The 24,711-nt window shown below is 42.5% G+C and overlaps 1 protein-coding gene across 3 annotated transcripts in view; it reads left to right on the forward strand.

Moving 5' to 3' along the window:
- rhpn1 (rhophilin, Rho GTPase binding protein 1) overlaps window positions 1–8,843 on the forward strand; it is a 29,963-nt gene extending 21,120 nt beyond the window's left edge. For all 3 annotated transcript variants that reach the window (XM_071346115.1, XM_071346116.1, XM_071346117.1), the window contains 7 exons: window positions 86–242; window positions 442–564; window positions 653–847; window positions 955–1,031; window positions 1,119–1,265; window positions 1,383–1,535; window positions 5,569–8,843. In XM_071346115.1, coding sequence (XP_071202216.1) covers window positions 86–242; window positions 442–564; window positions 653–847; window positions 955–1,031; window positions 1,119–1,265; window positions 1,383–1,535; window positions 5,569–5,778 — 1,062 coding nt within the window. In that variant the 3' untranslated portion in view covers window positions 5,779–8,843. The remainder of the gene's footprint in view (window positions 1–85; window positions 243–441; window positions 565–652; window positions 848–954; window positions 1,032–1,118; window positions 1,266–1,382; window positions 1,536–5,568) is intronic.
- The last annotated feature ends 15,868 nt before the right edge of the window (window positions 8,844–24,711 follow it).

The raw sequence follows: 24,711 nt of genomic DNA on the forward strand, positions 1-24,711 counted from the left end.
GTTACTCGTTGTTTTGCTTCAGACCAGTAAGTGTGAGCAGAGCCTGCTGAGCATCTCTTTCATCTCTCTCTTAATCTCTCTCTAGGTATCTGATGTGTATAGCTTGGTACTCCAGACCATGTCTCAGACCCTTGTGAAGGACTATGTCCCGTTCTCCTGGGCCTCCATGGTTCAAGTGAAAGCAGAACACTTTAGAGCCCTCTCTCACTACAATGCTGCTGTCGCTCTCTGTGACCACACCCGTAAGTACCTGTGTATCTGTTAAGGATGATGCTTTAGGAGAACATACGTGTGTGTGCAGTGTGGTCCTGTGTGTCTCAGTTGGTGCGAACATGACGTGTGTGGTGAATTTTTTTTTTTTTCTCCCTGCACATACATAAAATGGATGCCGTCATTGTACTGTCAGTCACTTTGTATAAAAGTGTCTGTCATGTTCTGTAGAGTCCATTGAGGAAGGGGGTGACGAAGAGTCAGCGACGGCTCTGTTCCAGTTCCATGTCAGTACTCCTGCTGGACCCCCACTCAGTCAGGTGCTCAGAGACCCTGAGGACAGACGCAAACTGGGTGAGTACACGCACAAAGATATTTGATTTTTGTGCATGGTTGTTGTGAGTACCTACTAAAGCTCCATGTGTGTGTGCTCACGCTGTAGGGAAGGCCCACCTGCGTTGTGCAGTGATCAGACATGAGGAGGCTATGAGAGTACATGGTCTATGTAAGATCCTGAGGAAGATGGATATTCTACAGGAGGTGCTCTCTTTCATGTACAAACGCTCCCTTGACAAATACTCTGAGATGGACCGAGAGGACGACTTTGACGAGACCGCAGAGGCCCCCGAGATACACTGTGAGTGAGGGAGGGAAGGAGTGTGGTTTTTGTGACATTGAGTGAGAGGTCTGTGTATTAGAGCTACTGAACATACAACATAGTAGTAAGTGATTGTTGTCCCTCAGCTCAAACCCAGCACAAACCAGACATCACACCACCCAACTTCTCCACTGTCCCAGTCACTGACATCTTCCAAAGGCTGGTAAGAGAGGGAGACTAAACATATTTTCTTAGTCATTAAAATCATAAGGTTTTGAAGTTGATGATGGTGTCTCTGTGTGCGCTGCAGGGTCCCCTGTCAGTGTTCTGTGCGAGGGCACGCTGGGGGCCGGTGCGTGTGGTGAGTCTCCAGCGAGGGGACGGGGGTTTGGGGCTGACTCTTAGAGGAGACTCTCCTGTCCTTGTGGCTGGGGTGGTGCCGGGGGGATGTGCCCAGGTGAGATAGAAGCACCCCGTCTCCTCTTAACCCTCTGCTTTTGTATTTCCTAAGATTCTCCAATGGAAATTGTACAGTTTTTCATGCAGCAATGAAATATACTGTGTGTTTTCTCAGGAGGCAGGTTTGAGGGAGGGGGACTATATAGTGGCGGTGGATGGAGAGGACTTTAAGTGGGCTAAACATGGAGAGGTGGTCCACATCCTGAAGAGCTGCAGCGACAGAGGCATACAACTCAGCATCATCACACTGCACACACACCATACACAGGTAGTTGTGGTTGTGTCTGTGCTTGGATGTGTGTGTGTGTGTGTTTTCATCTCATTAATGTGTGGCAGGGCTTTACAGCGCAACCATTTTATTTGCATATGTGCCTAAATCTTTGGCTTGTGCGGCCTGGAATTGTTATTTAGGAGCACCAGTATGCCTAGAAAGATGAACGATTTAATATTTCTAATATTTGTCATTGTGCGCCTATATTTCTTTGTGTACACCTATATTTTTCAACTTAGTGTGTGTTACAAGGGAACGTGCCCCTACCTTTTACAAGGAAACGTGCCCCTAAGTTGAAAAATGTAGGCGCACAATGACAAATATTAGAAATATTAAATCGTTCGTCTTTCTAGGCATACTGGTGCTCCTAAATAACAATTCCAGGTCGCACAAGCCAAAGATTTAGGCACATATGCAAATAAAATGGTTGCAATGTAAAGCCCTGACACATACATTAATGAGATGTTAACACACACGTACATTCATGAGATGTAAACACACACACACACATACATTCATGAGATGTAAACACACACACACACACACACACACACACATACATTCATGAGATGTAAACACACACACACACACACACACACACATACATTCATGAGATGTAAACACACACACACACACACACACACACATACATTCATGAGATGTAAACACGCACACACACACACACACATACATTCATGAGATGTAAACACACACACACACACACATACATTCATGAGATGTAAACACACACACACACACATACATTCATGAGATGTAAACACACACACACACACATACATTCATGAGATGTAAACACACACACACACACACATACATTCATGAGATGTAAACACACACACACACACACACACACATACATTCATGAGATGTAAACACACACACACACACACACACACATACATTCATGAGATGTAAACACACACACACACACACACACACACACACACACACATACATACATTCATGAGATGTAAACACACACACACACACACACACACACACACACACACATTCATGAGATGTAAACACACACACACACACACACACACACACACATACATTCATGAGATGTAAACACACACACACACACACACACACACATACATTCATGAGAAGTAAACACACACACACACACACACACACACACACATTCATGAGATGTAAACACACACACACACACACACACACATACATTCATGAGGTGTAAACACACACACACACACACACACATACATTCATGAGATGTAAACACACACACACACACACACACATACATTCATGAGATGTAAACACACACACACACACACACACACATACATTCATGAGATGTAAACACACACACACACACACACACACACACACACACACACACACACATACATTCATGAGATGTAAACACACACACACACACACACACATACATTCATGAGATGTAAACACGCACACACACACACACACACACACACATACATTCATGAGATGTAAACACACACACACACACACACACATACATTCATGAGATGTAAACACACACACACACACATACATTCATGAGATGTACACACACACACACACACATACATTCATGAGATGTACACACACACACACACACATACATTCATGAGATGTAAACACACACACACACACACACACATACATTCATGAGATGTAAACACACACACACACACACATACATTCATGAGATGTAAACACACACACACACACACACACACACACACACACATACATACATTCATGAGATGTAAACACACACACACACACACACACACACACATTCATGAGATGTAAACACACACACACACACACATACATTCATGAGATGTAAACACACACACACACACACACACACATTCATGAGATGTAAACACACACACACACACACACACACACACACACACACACACACACACACATTCATGAGATGTAAACACACACACACACACACACACACATACATTCATGAGATGTAAACACACACACACACACACACACACATACATTCATGAGATGTAAACACACACACACACACACACACATACATTCATGAGATGTAAACACACACACACACACACACACATACATTCATGAGATGTAAACACACACACACACACACACACATACATTCATGAGATGTAAACACACACACACACACACACACACATACATTCATGAGATGTAAACACACACACACACACACACACACATACATTCATGAGATGTAAACACACACACACACACACACACATACATTCATGAGATGTAAACACACACACACACACACACACACACATACATTCATGAGATGTAAACACACACACACACACACACACACACACACACACATACATACATTCATGAGATGTAAACACACACACACACACACACACACACACACACACACATTCATGAGATGTAAACACACACACACACACACACACACACACACACATACATTCATGAGATGTAAACACACACACACACACACACACACACATACATTCATGAGATGTAAACACACACACACACACACACACACACATACATTCATGAGATGTAAACACACACACACACACACACACACATACATTCATGAGATGTAAACACACACACACACACACACACATACATTCATGAGATGTAAACACACACACACACACACACACATACATTCATGAGATGTAAACACACACACACACACACACACACATACATTCATGAGATGTAAACACACACACACACACACACACACACACACACACACACACATACATTCATGAGATGTAAACACACACACACACACACACACATACATTCATGAGATGTAAACACGCACACACACACACACACACACACACATACATTCATGAGATGTAAACACACACACACACACACACATACATTCATGAGATGTAAACACACACACACACACATACATTCATGAGATGTACACACACACACACACACATACATTCATGAGATGTACACACACACACACACACATACATTCATGAGATGTAAACACACACACACACACACACACATACATTCATGAGATGTAAACACACACACACACACACATACATTCATGAGATGTAAACACACACACACACACACACACACACACACACATACATACATTCATGAGATGTAAACACACACACACACACACACACACATACATTCATGAGATGTAAACACACACACACACACACATACATTCATGAGATGTAAACACACACACACACACACACATACATTCATGAGATGTAAACACACACACACACACACACACACACACACACACACACATACATTCATGAGATGTAAACACACACACACACACACACACACATACATTCATGAGATGTAAACACACACACACACACACACACACATACATTCATGAGATGTAAACACACACACACACACACATACATTCATGAGATGTAACACACACACACACACACACATACATTCATGAGATGTAAACACACACACACACACACATACATTCATGGGATGTAAACACACACACACACACACACACACATACATTCATGGGATGTAAACACACACACACACACACACACACATACATTCATGAGATGTAAACACACACACACACACACACACATACATTCATGAGATGTAAACACACACACACACACACACACACATACATTCATGAGATGTAAACACACACACACACACACACACACATACATTCATGAGATGTAAACACACACACACACACACACACACACATACATTCATGAGATGTAAACACACACACACACACACACACATACATTCATGAGATGTAAACACACACACACACACACACACACACACATACATTCATGAGATGTAAACACACACACACACACACACATACATTCATGAGATGTAAACACACACACACACACACATACATTCATGAGATGTAAACACACACACACACACATACATCTCTCGTGTGTGTGTTCAGGTGGATAGGAGGCAAGTGATGCTCTCCCCCAGTGGAGACGAAGCAAACGCTCTGCAACGGACCATGGGCAGAGCTAAGGGGCAGAGCACCGCCCCCTTACTCAACTGGAACAGGAAGAAGAATGGGGGAGGAGGCAGAGCCACCAAGAGACTGGGCAGCACCTTCAGTCTGCCGTTTGGAAACCTTCGGGACAGTGAGTCCATGTACTGAGATGTATACAGAGGGACAGTGAGTCCATGTACTGAGATGTATACAGAGGGACTGTGAGTCCATGTACTGAGATGTATACAGAGGGACTGTGAGTCCATGTACTGAGGGCACAACAAACATGTTAGTCTATTCCATACAGTGCACTACCAGCCAATAGTAGTGCACTAGAGAATAGGGTGTCATTTCAGACAGTGCCATAGATAGACAAACCACTCAGGGAATGACAGGTGGACATGTTACAATACAAGGATGTGTTGTAAATGACTGGATATTGAATGTGTTATTGCAGCAAGGAGAGGAAGAGGAGGATCGTAGGAAAGGATGCTTGGTCCAGATTACAGCAACTGCAGAGAAAGTTTTAGAAAGCAGGTGACTGCATGCATCTGTCGCTGAGGGAGTTAAGACAATGTAAATGATGTCCCAAAATAGGCTAAATGTTGGGGCCCAGTGTTATTGTAGCTTACTATTTTAGAGATGGAAGAAGACTTAATGTCAAACTACAGCCGCTGATCCAAAGACCACATGTCTTAATCAGTGAAAATATAGGTGTATAAACACTTTTCGCCCTTCGTGGAGAATAATAATGCTTCGTATACTTTCAATGCATTTTTTCTGCAAAATCTGGGTAAATGCTCCCGTAAAAAAAGGTGCACAAACAGCTTTTACATTTTTTGCGTTTACCCTCTACTACACCACTGGTCTTAATGTTAAAAACATGTTTTACTGTATCCCAGAGTCCTGCTTTTCCACTCCAGTTCTAACGAGGTCACTCCACTCTCAACAGTAAAAACGAGGACATCCATTCAGGACCTGAGTTTAGCCCTCACTTCCTCAAGTTAAAGCATTGTGCAGCAGAGAATGTATAGCTGTAGTCATGGCACTGCATTCCATTCTCCTACCAGTGTTCTAGAGTTGTTGATGTAAAGTCCTTTGGTTCTGTTTGATAGTTGAGGACAAATGACTACCTTCAAAGTATTTCAATGGTTATACACTGAGTGGACAAAACATTAGAAACACCTGCTTTTTCCATGAGACTGACCAGGTGAATCCAGGTGAAAGTGATGATCACCTGTTAAATCCACTTCAATCAGTGTAGATGAGCGGAGGAGACGGGTTAAAGAAGGACTTTTAAGCCTTGAGACCATTGACATGGATTGTGCTTGTGTGCCATTTCAGAGGGTGAACGAGCAAGACAAAAGATTTAAGTGCCTTTGAATGGGGTATGGTAGTAAGTACCAGACGCACCGGTTTGAGTGTGTCAAGAACCACTATAGCTGCTGGGTTTTTCACTCAACAGTTTCCTGTGTGTATCAAGAATGGTCCACCACCCAAAGGACATCCAGCCAACTTGACACAACTGTGGGAAGCATTGGAGTCAACATGGGCCAGCATCCAGCCACACTTTCAACATCTTGTAGAGTCCATGCCCCAATGAATTGAGTCTATTCTGAGGGCAAAAGGGTGTGCAACTCAATATTAGGAAGGCGTTCCTAATGTTCTTTTCACTCAGTGTATGTGTATTAGTTTTTCTACTGATGTTTTGTACTACATTCTTATGCACTGTGACTTCATAGGTGCAGAAAAATTAATATGGTGTAATTGCAGACCACAATTTGGGATGTTTCTTAATATGGGTGTTCCCTGCTATCAGGAAATGCCCATTGATACCTGCCATTGGTCAGTTCCGGTGTTATGAGACTGATGGTTTCTCAACACATGATTTGTTTACATAGCAGGTTAGGTGGATTAGTGAGCCATGTTTGGAGACTGAGGTTAAGGTTAGGAAAAAGGTTAGGCTTAGCTACAATGCCACAGAAATGACCACGGACCAATGGCGAGAATCAATGGGTGTAACTTTTTATATCAAGAAATATATATATATATTGGAAAACGCCCCTAATGGTGTTCTGCAATTACTCTGTTCTTGGGAAAACAAATGCTCTACATACAGGAAACTGCCAAAAATAAAGGCAACACCAACATTAAGTGTCGTAAAAGGGTGTTGGGCCACCATGAGCCAGAACAGATTCAATGCACCTTGGCATAGATTTGACAAGTGTCTGGAACTCTCTTAAAGGTATGCAGCACTATTCTTCCACAAAATATTCCATAATTTGGTCTTTTGTAGATGGTGGTGTAAAACGCTGTCTCAGGCACCGCTCTAGAATCTCCCATAACTTTTCAATTGAGTTGATATCTGGTGGCTGAGATGGCCATGGCAAATGATTTACATTGTTTTCATGTTCATCAAACCATTCAGTGATGACTTGTGAACGGGGGCATTGTCATCCGATTGGGGCAAAGACATTGTAGCCAAAATAATGGCCAGCCCAGCATTTTATACATGACCCAAGGCATGATGGGATGTTACATGCTTAATTAACTCTGGAACCACACTTGTGTGGAAGCACCTGCTTTCAATATACTACTGTGTATGCCTCATTTACTCAAGTGTTGCCATTATTTGGGCAGTTACCTGTATCTTGTGACACTGAAATGGTTAACGTGGTATATTAGGGGATATACGGACTTAGTTGACCTACTACTGCTCAGACCAACACAGCACACAGATTTTAGAATAATAATGATGTGTTGTTTTTATAAAGACCTGCTACTAAGTAGAGTTGAAGATGAGAATGGACCGTCTACCAAGTAGAAACCAGCTATCAATCTAATTTAACAGCATAGAGGAAAGCTGATGCTACATTTATTAAGGCCGCTTTTTTTTTTTTACATTTTCAATATTTGGATACCCAAATAGTATTTTGAAATTCCAATATTTCATGTTATTTTCATCTCAATTATGAAGTTTAGATGTGTGTTTCTGATTTGTGAAATCTGTCTGCCATGGTGTTCTGTGGTGTTGATGTTTGTTTTTGGTTGTGTGCATTTCTGTGATTATTTTAGATGTTTTGTTAATTAAGGGATTTGTACTGCTTTCTTTTGTTTGAGAAACTGAAAATCATGGCTGGCTGCTCATATATAATCAACTGTCTATTCCTGTGTGTGTGAGAGAGTGTGACTTGCAGACTTTTCTAAATTTAATTAAAGGAGTGGATCACTGATTTGTCTCCATTGATGGTAACCGGTTCTCAGGGTTGTCATGTTCAGTTATATAATTGTACTTCTGTGGTAACCAGCAGGTGTCACTATAACCCTGGTTATTGTATCAGATATGGCCAGATAAGTTTGAGTCTTTTCAAATCAAATTTTATTGGTCACATATACGTATTTAGTAGATGTCATTACGGGTGTAGTGAAATGCAACCCATCATTAAAAAAAACATTGCTATTTATGAAAAATGCTTTTGATCCATTGATGTGTGTATTGTACATATAATAGGTTATACATGTCTATGTAACACAATTCTCACTAAAGAAGCCCACATGTAAATATTAGAGCGACCGAGAGAGAGGGGGCCCTGTAAGATTTGAGAGCTGAAAATTGCTTTTTTTCTCAGGTCATTGGTACTGTCTCTCTCGGCTGTCCCATCTCTAGATACGTATATATAGTGTGTGTGGACACCCCTTCAAGTTAGTGTATTCGGCTATTTCAGCCCCACCCGTTGATGACTGGTGTATAAAATAAAGCACACAGCCATGCAATCTTCATAGGTCATTCTGCTGCCAATGTTTGTCTTACTGAAGAGCTCAGTGACGTTCAACGTGGCACCGTCATTTCCAACAAATCAGTTAGGTCAACTGTAAGTGCTGTTATTGGGAAGCGGAAACGTCTAGGAGCAACAACTGCTCAGCCGCGAAGTGTAGGCCACACAAGCTCACAGAACGGTACTGCCGAGTGCTGAAGCGTGTAGCACATTAAAGGCTGCTTCCTATATACATAGACTTGAAATCACTGGCCACTTCAATAAATGAAACACCAGTCACTTTAATGTTTTCATATTGTAATGACCTGACTAGATCATAAAGGAACAATTGTCCAGACAGAGGATTGAGTTTACGAATTGACGGTTTATTAACCCAACTTTACACAGGCTACTGTTTGGCCATAGCCCACGCCAAATAAATGAAAGATACCCCACAAACCAACCGTGACCTTCTCTTGTGAAGGCCAGACGTAAGAGAAAGAACAATGGCTAAACCTGGTCTTAACTTCCAATGCTCCATCCCCCTGCCCAACCCCCCTCCACGCCACTCCGCCAACCACCAGGATGTCCGGCATCAGAACATTCCAGGCATTCCCGTGATTGGCATGTCGGACCCCGCGAAGACTGGTAAGTACAACACAACCCACTAATAGCCTAACACATAACACACCGCTGTCTGCGGGTCGCTACAATATCTTGCATTACTCATATACTGTATTATACTGTATCTTAGTGTAGCGGCTCTTGCTCGTCCATGTATTTATCAGGGATGCAAACCTTTCGGCGCAATTCACCATTTTGAATCCAAAATAGGTCACACGTCATTCGTATAGACCCGCTGAGAAGTTTGGGAGGGTGTGGGGGCTTTGGATCAGACTACTGGCTGTAAGCGAACGAGTAATGCGCAATACTGGCTGTATTCAAGGCTCAGCCAATCGTAACAGCAGAATGCCGCACGCGACTGAAGAGAGAAGCGACAACCAATTTGCTAGTTACAGCATCAGCGCGTGCTCTGGAAAGACAGCAGAGAGTAGAACATCTGTTTGCCAGTTACAGCAGCATGTCCCCTGAACGATAACAAAAAGGTCGGTGAGAAGCCTGACCACAGAGACAGGGGTAAGAAGGTGATGAAGCGTACTTCATGAGCTGTAACCAAAATACAACTGGCATTTGGAAAGTTTGAGGTGAGGGAGAAAGTGTGGTGGAACAAGTATTGTTAGCATTGTTAAGTAACGTTATCTTGCTAGCTGGATTGAATTCTCTTTTAGCTCAGTTAGCCAGAGAAACCTATAGAGGTGAAAGGAACACCACACACTTTCTCACTTTTTCAATACAGTGGATAAAAATGTCAGGTGTTCTCTGTCTGAAAGAGATGAATTATGCAAACAAAGGGTGCCAGCAGCAGAGCATGAGACATTGTAGAACAGATGTCCACAGGCAGAAAGTGTACAATGTAATAACCTGCTGTGTACCCCCAAGGATATAGCTTTTGTTGTGTTGAACTTGATAGTACCACTTGTGTGTGAGTGAGGGGGATTATTAAATGCTTTTACTTGGTGAATGTTATTTTTTGCACACATGTAGCCTTGTGTACTCGATCGATGTCTACTAGTGGCCATTATAGTAGAGCAAAAATAGAACGCTGGTTTGTTTCATTTTATTTCTACTTTAAGATGTTTTTTCCCCCAAGTGCAATATTTAGATATGTGTGTGTGTTTTATTGTAAAGGCTGTCATGGTAACAAGTGTTCTATTATAAAGGCTGTCATGGCTAGCTGCAATATTAGTGTATAGTTTTCTCTCAAGACTTGAGTGTGATTTGCAGTAAAGTCTAAGTAACAAATAACATTGGATTGCTTTCTTTACATTTTTTTAGCTGTGAGTTAGGTTCACATGAACCACTTTTTATTTAACACACAGAGACTGATCATGTAGATCATATTCTTTGTTTTAATTAGTTAAAAGCTGCATTTCCCCCTAGCAGGAATTTTGTTTTGCATGTTTCGGTGCAACAAACAAGTGTCACCTTTTTGGGCCCTCACCAGTTTGCATCCCTGATTTTATATATTCTTAATTTATCATTCCTTTACTTAGATTTGTGTGTATTGGGTATATGTTGTGAAATTGTTAGCTATTAAGGCACTGCATATTAAGGCACTGCAGCGGTCTAAGGCACTGCATCTCAGTGCCAGAGGTGTCACTACAGACCCTGGTTCAATTCCAGGCTGTATCACAACCGGACGTTATTGGGAGTCCCAAAGGGTGGCGCACAATTGACCCAGCGTCGTGCGGGTTAGGGTTTGGCCAGGGTAGGTCGTCATTGTAAATAAGAATTTGTTCTTAACTGACTTGCCTAGTTAAATAAAATTTAAAAAAGGACTGCACTGTCGGAGCTAGAAACACAAGCGTTCTGTTACACCCGCAATAACATCTGCTAAACATGTATGTGACCGATTTGATTTGGAGGAATAATGGTTCGGGCTAGGCCCCTTAGTTCCATTGAAGGGAAGTCTTAACGCTACAGCATACAATGACATTCTAGACGATTCTGTGCTTTCCTGTTTCAGCATGACAATGCCCCGTGCACAAAGCGAGGTCATACAGAAATGGTTTGCATGACTGGCGTGCACAGAGCCCTGACCTCAACTCCATCAAACACCTTTGGGATGAATTGGAACGCCGACTACGAGCCAGGCCTAATATCCCAACTTCAGTGCCAGACATCACTAATGCTCTTGTGGCTGAATGGAGCAAGTCCCCGCAGCAATGTTCCAACATCTAGTGGAAAGCCTTCCCAGAAGAGTGGAGACTTGTAGCAGCAAAACGGGAACCAACTCCATATTAATGCCCATGAGTTTTGAATGAGATGTTTGATGAGCAGGTGTCCACATACTTTTGGTCTTGTAGTATAAATACATTAATAACAGAGTAGAACGAGAGAAATAAGCCTCTCTCTAGTGGGTCACGTATGTCCTAATGCTCTCCCATAACCCCTCTTGCATAAATCTGCACAGATGTTTATGACTCTGTACTACCTGGCGCGTGCACACACACACACACACACACACACACACACAGCATATCAGTCCAGTTGTAAATCTAAGTGGATGTGTATTCCCCCCTGACCCTCCAGCACAGTGCTCCAGTGTTTACTCTTCACAGACAATCATTTTTCAATCAGTAATCAATGAACAAAGCAGCTAGCTGGGCGCTATTGACCCAAACCAGCCAGGGCCCAGCACCACACAATGATAACCCAGGGAAGTGTGCAGTCAATCAATCAAATGTATTTATAAACCCCTTCTTACATCAGCTGATGTCACAAAGTGCTGTACAGAAACCCAGCCTAAAACCCCAAACGGCAAGCAATGCAGGTGTAGAAGCATGGTGGCTAGGAAAAACTCCCTAGAAAAGGCCCAGAACCTAGGAAGAAACCTAGAGAGGAACCAGTCCTCTTCTGGCTGTGCCAGGTGGAGATTATAACAGAACATGGCCAAGATGTTCAAATGTTCATAGATGACTTGCAGGGTCAAATAATAATAATCACAGTGGTTGTAGAGGGTGTGTTTCTTTGTTTCCGCATGCGTTTGTGTATACAAAACCCAACATTTAGAGTGTACAATGATCATAGAAAAAGGAATCTCAAACTCACTTTAATACAAATTGGGTTTATGGTATGTGAGTGTGTGTGTGTGATTATCCTCTGAGCAGAAGATTCTTTAGCTCCTGTGCCTCTAAAAGCACGGGTGAGGTGTGTGTCAGTGTTTTGAACAAGGGAGGTGTGTGTCAGTGTTTTGAACGGGGGAGGTGTGTGTCAGTGTTTTGAACGGGGGAGGTGTGTGTCAGTGTTTTGAACGGGGGAGGTGTGTGTCAGTGTTTTGAACAAGGGAGGTGTGTGTCAGTGTTTTGAACAAGGGAGGTGTGTGTCAGTGTTTTGAACGGGGGAGGTGTGTGTCAGTATTTTGAACAAGGGAGGTGTGTGTCAGTGTTTTGAACGGGGGAGGTGTGTGTCAGTGTTTTGAACGGGGGAGGTGTGTGTCAGTGTTTTGAACAAGGGAGGTGTGTGTCAGTGTTTTGAACAAGGGAGGTGTGTGTCAGTGTTTTGAACGGGGGAGGTGTGTGTCAGTGTTTTGAACGGGGGAGGTGTGTGTGTCAGGGTTACATTACGCTACACTCAGCGATGGACTGCCATGCTATCGTCCTGATCACCCGACAGCCAATCAGATGCTGTGTTGTTGTCAGAAGGCGAGGGGTCCAGGGGTCTGCATCTTCTCAACATATCAATTATACATCCATCTGGATTCCATTCCGGAACCAGTGGGCTTCCGATTCCCCTTAGCTGACCTCCAGGTCGTCCAGGAAGCTATCACACCCTGTCCTCTTCCCTGGTGTCATGTCATCAGCCTCTCAATGAAAATGTGGTGTCAACAGCCACCAGTTTGCCCCACAACGCAGGGCATTTATACACTTCATCCCCGGGGGGTAGTGGAAGGGTAGTGTGGGATTGGAGAAGGACAGGATGAACTGGAGTGAGGAGTGCTAGGAGTGAAGACGTGACGCTCACAGTTTCGGAGCGAGAGAGTCGGTTTGTGACTGTATTAAAGCTTCACTGGCCCAGTTCTCAATCCACTCACTGCTACTGAGAGAAAGAGAATGATGTGCTTCCCTTCACCATCTTTCCCTCCATCTCTTCTTTCCTTCTCTCTCTCTCCCTCACTGACCTGCTCTCTCACCCTCCCTCCCTCCTTCTCTTCTCCACCCTCTGCATTCTCTCTCTCTCTCTTTGTTATCAAGTCCAGGCTAGTAGATGTATATTTTATGCTCTGCTCTGGAGGCTTTTACAGATGTTATTTTTTACTTAAAGAGAGAAAGGGGACTGCTACTCCATAATTTAGAGGTAATCCTGTCCACCAAGAATAAATAAATAAACAAAGCAACAAACAAACAAATGTATGCACACTATGGTTACTTCACACAGAGACATTTAGTACACACACACGTCAACAGAAGACACGCATAGTAGTGCACCGCACAGATTCATTGACAATGAGTTCATATTTAAAACCAAAATACACAGTACAAGTGGATGTGTAATCTGTTTTGTCTTGTTTCAGTCAATTTAAATAGCATTATGTATTGTACAGCATCTACAAATTGCTAACTATTATTATACTGTATTCATTCTCATACAGAATTACCAATATGCTAAATTGACAAATACATAATCATGTAAAACTGTTTGCAGCATTCTAAAATACCACATTTCAAAGACTAGAAATAGTCATAATATACATTTATGTAATTTAGCAGACGTGAGTACATACATTTTCATACTTTTTTCCCATACTGGTCCCCTGTGGGAATCGAACCAACGGAGCCACACAGGGCCTATAAAGCTCTGTGAAATATGAATTGAGTTGTACTGTAGTAGGGCAGTGGTGTGTGTGTGTGTGGGCTAGGTATCGTGATGTCTGGGAGTCTTGGGACCACTCTCCTTGCCTTCCCCATGCAAGAAGAAAATCACACCCCAGAGTCAGGCAATGACCCCCCCCCCCCCCCCCCCCCACACACACACACACACAGAGGGGGGTAGAGGGAAAGGTAGGAGGAATTCCTGTGTTTTAGAGAGGGATGTTATTAAATCTTTATAAGTATGTCTGTCGAGGAATCGAGACACCCGCTCTCCTCCTTTTCCTCTTCGACAGTGAGAGGCTCAAGCATGGTTGTGTGTGTGTGTGTGTATTGGCCTCCTCGTAACTTATTGATGATGGAGGGTGTTACTATGGAATCCTGCGGTGGGCGTCACCCTGCTGCATGCTGGACACAGTGATACTGTCACACACACACACACAGAGAGCAGAAAGGAGAGGGGAAGTGGGAGGAGGATGTTGATATTGATGAGAGGAAGAGAGGTGAGAGTGTTTTGAGCAACGAGACTAACTCAACACTCTTACGCTGCAGTTTGGATTGAAGCCTCATCTCATTGACTTTGAGAACAACCAGAGAGTATCAGTCCCAGGCAACACCTAACACCTGTCCTGTCATTATAATATCATCCAATTTCTACTGTGGAGATCAATAAAGTTTATTAAATTCAATGATCCCCCAAAAAAGGTGTGGTTTTTTTCTACCATTATTTATCATGACAAATGACAAATCATGACAAACATTCATTTTTAATAGCTGTACTGGTCATTAGTATCTCAGAGAATGAGTGAATATCCACTGGCTTTTTCTCTTGTCTGACAGCCCTTTCCAACACTGTAGCCTTGTGTCCTGTCTGTAGCTGAAATTACATCAAAATACTAGAGATGACATGAATGAATAACAAATATTCTACGGGAACAAATCCATCATGATATACACTGAGTGTACAAAACATTAACAACACCTTCCTAATATTGAGTTGCATGGTCTTAATGTTCTGTACACTCAGTGTATTTTCTACTATCAACAACAAAAGAAAAACTCAAAGATCCAATTAAATAGAAACGTGTCACCAAGTGAAAAAGATTTTAATCAAATAATTTTCACATTATTTGTAGCCTACAATATTTAGGCTAAACGCGCTAAGTAATTATATGCATATCAAAGTTATTTTATTAATGTAAAAAAAGAAAAACGGAATGTGATTAAAAAAAAAAGTGCACACTGAAAATTTGAATATATTTAAATTGAAACGAGTGAACAGTGCTCACCAAGACATTATCACACGCAGAACAAGCCATTATCCTCCTCCACTTCCACCCTACCCTGTCTGTCGGTTTGTTTTGAGTTCCTTCATTCAGCACGATGTCTCTCTCCTTCTCTCAGCAACGATAAAAGACCATCGGAATATTCGGTAGAGATCCGATAGACCAGAAGGCTGCAATTAACATCCTTGCCAAACGGTGGAGCTGCTAGATAGCACACCAAGCCTGCGGCCAAACGGAGAAGGTAAACACACCACAACACGCAGGGCCTCCGGATGCCACCATAGCTTGCTGTAGAAATCTGATTTCTTCCAGTACACTGTTTTGTTTTTGTTATGGAGGGGGTAAGTAACAACCAATCATTCCCCTTATACTTAATTATCTCAGACCGGTTGGCTGACAACTTCATGAAAATGAAGCGCGTGCATTGATGAGGCCGGAAGGCGTATGTTATGATTCTGAACGGTCAAATAGCTAGCAACTGTGACCTAATTTTGGAGCATCCTACTGGGGTACACACTTGTTTCTACAACGAGAGGACTTGAATCTGACCCGGTGGTGTGACAGGTTGTGCAATGTTAGATTCTGTTGGCACGAGTTAAGTTGTTAAGAATAATTGGATGAATGTAATGAAGAAGAATGTAAAAAATAAAAAATAAAAATAAAAAACTGAAGTTGGAAATGAACAGCAGTTTCTGGTATGAATACATTTCATGAATTATGTTTATTTGAGAGACCAGTTTGCGGTTACGAAGATGATGAAGGATGAATTGGGAAAGGTAGAGTCAGAGTGACCAGGAGCGGTATTATGGTGATCTCATGTAAAAGCTGGGATATATGAGATAAGCGTGTGTGTAAAAACCACTATAATCGCATAAATGTAAAAAGTTTGACACGGAATATCAGTGTTGAAGAGTCAGAGGATGCATGGTGCTGCTATTGTGATGGGAACAGGTTCCAGAGAGGTCAAAGTAGCGAGGATCAGGGCTGTCTCCTATGCGGAGGCAGTGGAAATTGTTGAAGGAGAGAGTAGAGATGTTGAAGCTATGACAGTGGATGAGATATTACTTCCCCCCCCCCAGGCCCCAGAGACTGTGTAGGGACCTGAGTAGACATTTGAAACTGAATGAAGGAGTACATTTTAGAATATAATTAGTATGTTTTTCACCCAAAACCCAGTAGGTGATGGAAATAATACCTGTTTGGATGTAGAAAAAGATAGCTAGCAACAATGACAAAAATGTGGGGAATCATAGGTGGCACATTTCAGCTTGTTGTATCTTGTTATTGATACTAAGTCTTGTTTTCACTAATGTTATGTCTATGCTTATTTGGCTAAAATATGTTAGCTAGCTAACCAACAACTGTAACAATGTATTTTTAGAGACAACAAGTGCTTATTGTGCAAATGTAGGGGAGATTAGGGTAAATTGGGGTAAGCCACCCTTGTTTCTGGGAAACCATACACAAAATGTATCATTTGACCAAATATTTAGGAAGAAGTCTTCATTCATTTCATGAAGTCTGTGAAGGAAGAAACCACATGGAAAAAGTTGTAAGCAAGTTAGGTAAAAGAAAAACAGATTTTCACCAATTCAAATTAATTGATTGTGTTAGAGGTTTCATGATGCTTGTATCTAAATCAAAGTAGATAATTGTAATACTGTTCTTTACATCAGTTGGTCTGTATAAGCTTCGATATGAGGCCCTAACCCTATACAGTAGGATGAAAGTGCATACTTTAAAGCTGTGTGGGCTAATATAGTCAAAATGTTTTCCTAATAATCTCCAGCTTCCAATTGTCTCATTCATCCCCCCTCCTCTCCCCTGTAACTGTTCCCCGGGCCATTGTTGTAAACGAGAATGCATTCTCAGTCAATTTACCTGGTAAATTAACAAAAATAAAGTTGAGCCAATGGCCATAGGGTAAATTGAGCAAATGAAGTGTTTTCTACCCAGGCGTAATGTAAGGCATTATCGCTGGAATATGAGGTAACAACAGGGTAACAACAGGCGGCATCCCCTTTGTGGCGGTAATGCACCCTAAACAAATCCATGCCTTGTGCAGTCCGGAGTGCTGCTTGTGCTCTCTTGAGTGTGCTGCGCGATCCGAAGCGTCTCTCACTCACACGGCCCTCGGTCACTCCGTCACATGATCGGGTCTTACTCGCAGGCTACAAGTCAGACAGATCAGGTACGCAACTGTGCGCGTCCTTATCCAATTCCGAGGTGCATATTGAAGATATTGGAAGAACAATCTACTATCCCCCATAGTACAAAAGTCGACCTATTCTGTGCGAGAAATACATATTCGAAACATAGTCCGGGACATTTGTGGTATGCGATAGATCCCAAATGAATACAACCACTAGCATCAAAACAACTTTTTTTAATGCAATGTGGCTGACGCAATAGATCATAATGTTAAGCTTACAAATGTTGATAAACTACTAGGCTATTTCTTCACATTATAAGCGCAGCAATGCGCACATGGTAGTAGGCTATAAGCACAAATGTTCCATTACCAGAAAACACCATTATCAAAAGTGACCGCAAATGCAATTATGCATGTAATGCTTTTATTATAAAGGTGCGTTTTTATGGTGAAAATTATCTTCCCCAAACTTGAAACTCACGCTGCTTATATATGCTTAATGTGCTTAATTTTAAGAAGTTATTTGGCCACTTTAGTTGTGATACAAATCTTATTAAAACATATAGTCCTAAGAGCTGGGCACTGCATCTCAGTGCTAGAGGCGTCACTACAGACACCCTGGTTCGAATCCAGGTTGTATCACAACCGGCCGTGATTGGGAGTCCCATAGGGCAGTGCACAATTGGCCCAGCGTCGTTCATGTTTGGCAGGTGTAGGCCATCATTGTAAATAAGAATTTGTTCATAACTGACTTGCCTAGTTCAAATAAAGGTAAAAAAAAAAAAAAAGAGGTGTGACTATGATTTGAAAAAGTCGCCAAAAGAATTCTTGTTTCTTATGCTGGGCATCATTCACAACTGATAGGCTAGAATTGTCACCCATCAGACTATTCTTGATTTAATCTTGTCTTTACATATACTAAATAATATATGTGTGACATTTATTTGGATTATGAATGGACCATTATCATGCACTTGTATCGAAACAGGGGAAGCGGAAAAAGACATGTCATCTATGCACTTAAATAGGGAATGGAGGAAACTTTTCCCTGTGGTTTATTTTCATGCCAGCCAGGTAGGTTAAACTCCTGTTGTAAATATTATCAATGTGATTCATATTTGGAAAGGTAAGAAATAAATATAGTAAGCCTAGCCTACAGAAAGCTGATGGTCACCTCCTCTTTTTAATAGTGGCCATCATTCTGTTTCTCCCACAATTGCATAGCCTATTGAAATGTAGCGCAACATGAGCTTATGGACTCATGAAGTGTTTGATTAGATTTTCGAATACATTTGCATTGATGTCAGAGTGATGAGAGGGACAATAGAGTGTTGAGTACCAGGCAGTTAGCAAGTTTGGTAGGTTACTAATGACCAGCAGCAGCATCAGAGCTTGGAGAAGCCTAATTACCCTGACTAAACGGTCATGTGGAATTTGACTGCCTTCATGACTCGTGACCGCCGGAGTGGCAGTAATACGGTCACCGCAACAGCCCTAGGGATACACAACATCCTGAAATATTTGTAGATACTGTATCTTTGTTCGAAATAATACAATATTTCCCTTGACGGAGTGATGCTGAATGTAAAGAAATGCTAAACTTACCCCACATTCTACTATTTATGTTTTGAAATATAGTTTACATGTTGTCAACAGTCTAAGCCAATCCTGTCTGTTTTCCTCCTTAGTTACGCACACGCATGAGATGAGATATAAAACTGGAAAAATTCTCTCTGACCCATGGTAAAAGGTTTCTGGAAATTATCTTGAAACCTGCAACATGTTCTCATAGCCTCATGACAAAATGTATAGAATAGCACTATAAAACTGCACATGGACGTCGGTACCCAGGGCCCCAAATGCGGTAGTCAGGCCCTGGCTGAACCCAATGGAAATAGAAACACAACTCACCTATATGGACAGATGTGCATTCCTTCCTGTATCCAACAACGATGAGAACTACAGAGGAAGCTAAACTATAAATGGGTAGGTTGTTTGGCAACAAAACCAACGTATTGTTCACATTTACCCATGAGGCTGAGAGAGAATTTGGCCGTTTTAAAGCAAATTTCCTACAATTCTACACTTATTGCTATCATATGCTATCTGTGGGGCCCCAGGTAAAGAGCGATGAACAATAAACAAATGGACAGATAAAAGACAACTGTCCATATTTCTACCCAGAGCTTGTGAAAGAAGATCAGGCATATGGTGCTGCACACGACAAGCTTTCTCCCAGGCTGTCCATTATCTACAGGAATGGCCTCTCAGGAGATATCTCCTGCCCGCCCTCTCGCCTCCTCTCATCTTCTCTGTGGACGGAAGTTGTCTCCCATCCTGTGTGCCCTCCCTGGCGACGCTCCAAGGACGGATGGGGACAGAGTGAGTAGGGTGGGGGGAGATGGGGGCAATCCGTGTGTGTGTGCTCTGTTCTGCTCAGTGGCGTTGACAGCTGTCACTTTGGCTGGCACTAATGCAGACGGGCTAACGTGTAATGATCAGGACAGGACCAGATCTGGGGGCTCTCCGCATCCCAAGACTCACCACACTCACTGTGTCACTGACTGCCTCTCTTCTGCCTGAGAGGCCTGCGTCTCCCCTGCTGTGGGGAGTGGAGGAACTGGTGCATGGATAGCTACACGCTGGTAGTGAGATACAGTGTGTAGTGTACAGTTTTACCTTCAGTACGCAGGAGTAAAGGAGGAGGAGGGAGAGAAAGCCAGAAAAGTATGTGTGTGCGTCCGCTGCTTGTGTGTGTGTGTGTGCGTGCGAGTGTGTATCCGGGTGTGTGTGTGTATCCATCAGTGTGTGTGCGAGCTCTGAGGTGTGTGTGGGTAGAGCTCTGAGGAGCAGGGTGGGTAGTGGCTAGGGAGAGATAAGGGAGCGGATATAAGAGGGTTCAGCCAGGTCACAGTATGGTTAGCACAGACAGCAGGGGGAAGGAAAGTGATACACCAACCATTGCTACTAATACCAAGACAGAGCAGGAAAATAAGACAGGGATGGAGGGAGGGAAATGGAGAAAATAGTGACCAGGGGAGGGGAAGAGGAGAGGATAGAAGAAGGTAGGAGTAGTTGTTGTGTAAGAAGAGAAGGGATGGAGAAGAAGGGCGCTGTAGTGTTTGGCGGTTGCAGCCCTCTAAAGTGACTCCTGCTCATTATCATGCCTGCTGTCTGTTTGCTGTCTGTCTCTGTAGCTCCAGGAATATCAGGTGTGGACTCTCTAAAAGGGAGACTGTGTGTGTCTGTTTCCTTGTCTCTCTGCATACGGTACACGTAGCCATTGTATGTGTGCTGAATCAGCTTGTTATCTGGTGGAGCCGGAGACAGAATGGGTTTAAATATCAGCATCGCCGCAAGGCCTTCCACCACCCACTTAATCATCTGTTTGTTTTCTCCTCCCTTTCTCTCTCTCTTTCACACACATGCACATATTTCCTGCCAGACCTTTGCCACCATAGGCCTATAGGATTATAAGACTTTCTCATCCCCTGTTTCATTTCGTCAAAATGACTACCTAAAAACGGTTAAATGAATACGTCAGGAGAGAGGGAAGGATTGAGGAAGAGTTTTCATCTGGAGATTATCCCCCAACATAAATCTGTTAATTAATATCAACTGGTAGTTCCAGTGTTAATTCAGGCTCAGGGTCTGCTAGTATAATAATCAGGATAATCTGTCTAATACAGCTGGATTACAACAGGTTAGGAAGATAGGACCTGAAACTGGATTTTGGGATTCACTAAAACATTCATTCGTTATCGTGGTTACCATCATCTAATAGTCATTTGACGTTACAGATAATATTATGGACAGACTTGTGCCATCAGTTCATGTTCAGACGCATACTTGTATAGGTAAAGCTTAACATAGTGTGTGTGTCTGCACCCAGAAGTAATGGTTGTTCAACATGCCCCTTCCACACTCACAATCATACACGTTCACACACATACTCACCAGAGGAGGCTGGTGGAAGAAGCTATAGGAGGACGGGCTCATGGTTATGGCTGGAATGAAATATTTGGACCGAGTCAAGCATGTGGGTTCCATATGTTTGATACCATTCCATTCCAGCCATTACAATGATCCCGTCTTCCTATAGCTCCTCCCACCAACGTCCTCTGATACTCACACATAGTCACACACCCTCTCACGCTAACACACCAGGTCTGTACCATTGTGATGGCACTCCTCTCTCTTCACCATCCCTGCTCCTTCCACCTGCCTTGTCCCTTCCGTTGGCCCACAAGTCCAGTGTTTAAATATTTCAGACAGTGCACTAGCTCAGACACACTCACACACACCCTGTCCCCAACATAGCTGAGAGAGATGCGTGGCGACGACAGATTCATAAATATTCAATGAGAAATGACCCCGCCTCACCACAACCTTTCAGATCCACAATGATTTATTGATTTCTTTATTTGTCACATAAAAACTATTTCCCTCTCTTTCTCTTTCCCTCTCTTTCTCTTTCCCTCCGTCTCTCTCTCTTTACTTCCGTCTCTCTCTCTTTCCTTTCCGTCTCTCTCTCTTTCCCTTCCGTCTCTCTCTCTTTCCCTTCCGTCTCTCTCTCTTTCCCTCTGTCCCGTTTTCTCTTTTCCTCCCTTCTTCCTCTCATTCTCTGACAAATAGCAGCGGAGGACAAATCGCCGCTTGACAGGCTGAAAAGAGGGTGTTCCCCCTGTGTGTGTGTAGTTGAGATGTGGCATATACTGTACATTATAATTTTCTTATTTATGTCACTGGCATCTTTTTCTGTATTCTGAAAAACAGAAAAATCAATTTTATCTCAACTGACATTAATCTTAAACTTGTTGCATTAACTGTACTGTCTGAAACACGTCAAGCCAATAACAAACTATTATTAAAATAACAAACATTCAGTCAATGTCTCAATCATAATTTATTACAGATTCCAATACTGATTACACTGCAGCAGCTAAAAACAATATGACTCTTCTAAATGTATAAACTGTCAAAGCTTGCAGTCAGCCTAGTCTAGTGTAATGACCCTAAGGTTCCCATAGGTAATATATAGTTAGAGGTACAGGCCTCTGAGTGTTGTGAACAGTTCAGATTGACAAAACAATGAACATTAGTGTTGTAATCCCAGATGAGTCTTTCCTCTCCCTCTTTCTCTCTAATCTTCAATCTGTTTCTCCTCTTCTCCCCCTCTGCTCTTTTGCCTGTTTTCTTAGATGTCATTAGACTGTCATCTTTTCTCCTCTCTTTCTTCTTCGGCTGTCTCTTTCTCTCCATTTCTCTTCTATCTGTCCCTCTCTCTGTCCCCATCTCTCCTGTCCTGTGCCTCTCTGTCTCTCTCTCTCGGGTGTGTTGGCAGACTGTCGTTGCAAGCCATCAGTGTTGGGCAGGACCAGTCAATGACCCTGAAAGTTTGTTTGTGTGTGCTTGTGCATGCTTGCGTGTGTGTGTGCGTACTGTGCATGTCATGTGTGTGTGTGTGTGTGTGTGGGGCAGGCCCAGTCGATGACTCTGACAGTGTGCAGTTATCGTCCTAATTAAGATGCCACACTTGAGTTAAACCGCTGCATTAGGATTTGATGGGGAATTGATCAGAGTGTCAGAGGCGGGGCGGAGAGAGAGATGGAGGGAGTGAGGGAGGGAAAGGAAGGAAGCAAAGGGAGGACATAAGACTGACATAAGAGGACAGGATATGTAAATAGATACATATTGTAGGGAAAAGGAAAGCAGCATGTTAGAAATTGAGAGAGAATGAGACAGATTAACACGAGTTTCCTGTCTTTGTGTCGATAATGTCTGAGTTAGAAGGTCCTAAGGTTAAGATAACCCTTGAGTCCAGTTGATCACCTTTCGTCTCCTCTCGATGGATTTCATGACTGGGTTACAGGAGCTGTGTGTGCGTGTGCGCCATGGTTTGTTTAATAAAAACGGTTGTCAATTATATACAGTAAAGGCTACATTCAGTTTGTGATATGTCAAAGAACTTAATTAACCCCCAGCTCACTAATCATACATACAGCTAATAATATACACACTTAATTAACCCCCAGCTCACTAATCACTTGATTAGTGAGCTATATCCGTACCCATTGGATACAGTGATCACAATATAGTGGCTATATCCAGGAAAGCCAAAGTTCCAACATCTGGGCTAAAATAGTGTATAAAAGATTTTGCTCTGACTCTTATGTGGATGATGTTAAAAATATTTGTTGGGTCTGAAGTGATTAATGAGGAGCATCCAGACGCCGCACTTGATGAATTTATGAAATTGCTTCTTCCAATTATTGATAAACATGCACCTGTTAAGAAACTGACTGTTAGAACTGTTAAGGCTCCATGGATTGATGAGGAATTGAAAAACTGTATGGTTGAAAGAGATGGGGCAAAAGGAGTGGCTAATAAGGCTGGCTGCACATCTGACTGGCTTACTTACTGTAAATTGAGAAATTATGTGACTAAACTCAACAAAAAGAAGAAGAAACTGTATTATG

Source organism: Salvelinus alpinus, chromosome 16 (genome assembly GCF_045679555.1).
Source record: "Salvelinus alpinus chromosome 16, SLU_Salpinus.1, whole genome shotgun sequence".
In the NCBI taxonomy this organism is placed as follows: Eukaryota; Metazoa; Chordata; class Actinopteri; order Salmoniformes; family Salmonidae; genus Salvelinus; species Salvelinus alpinus.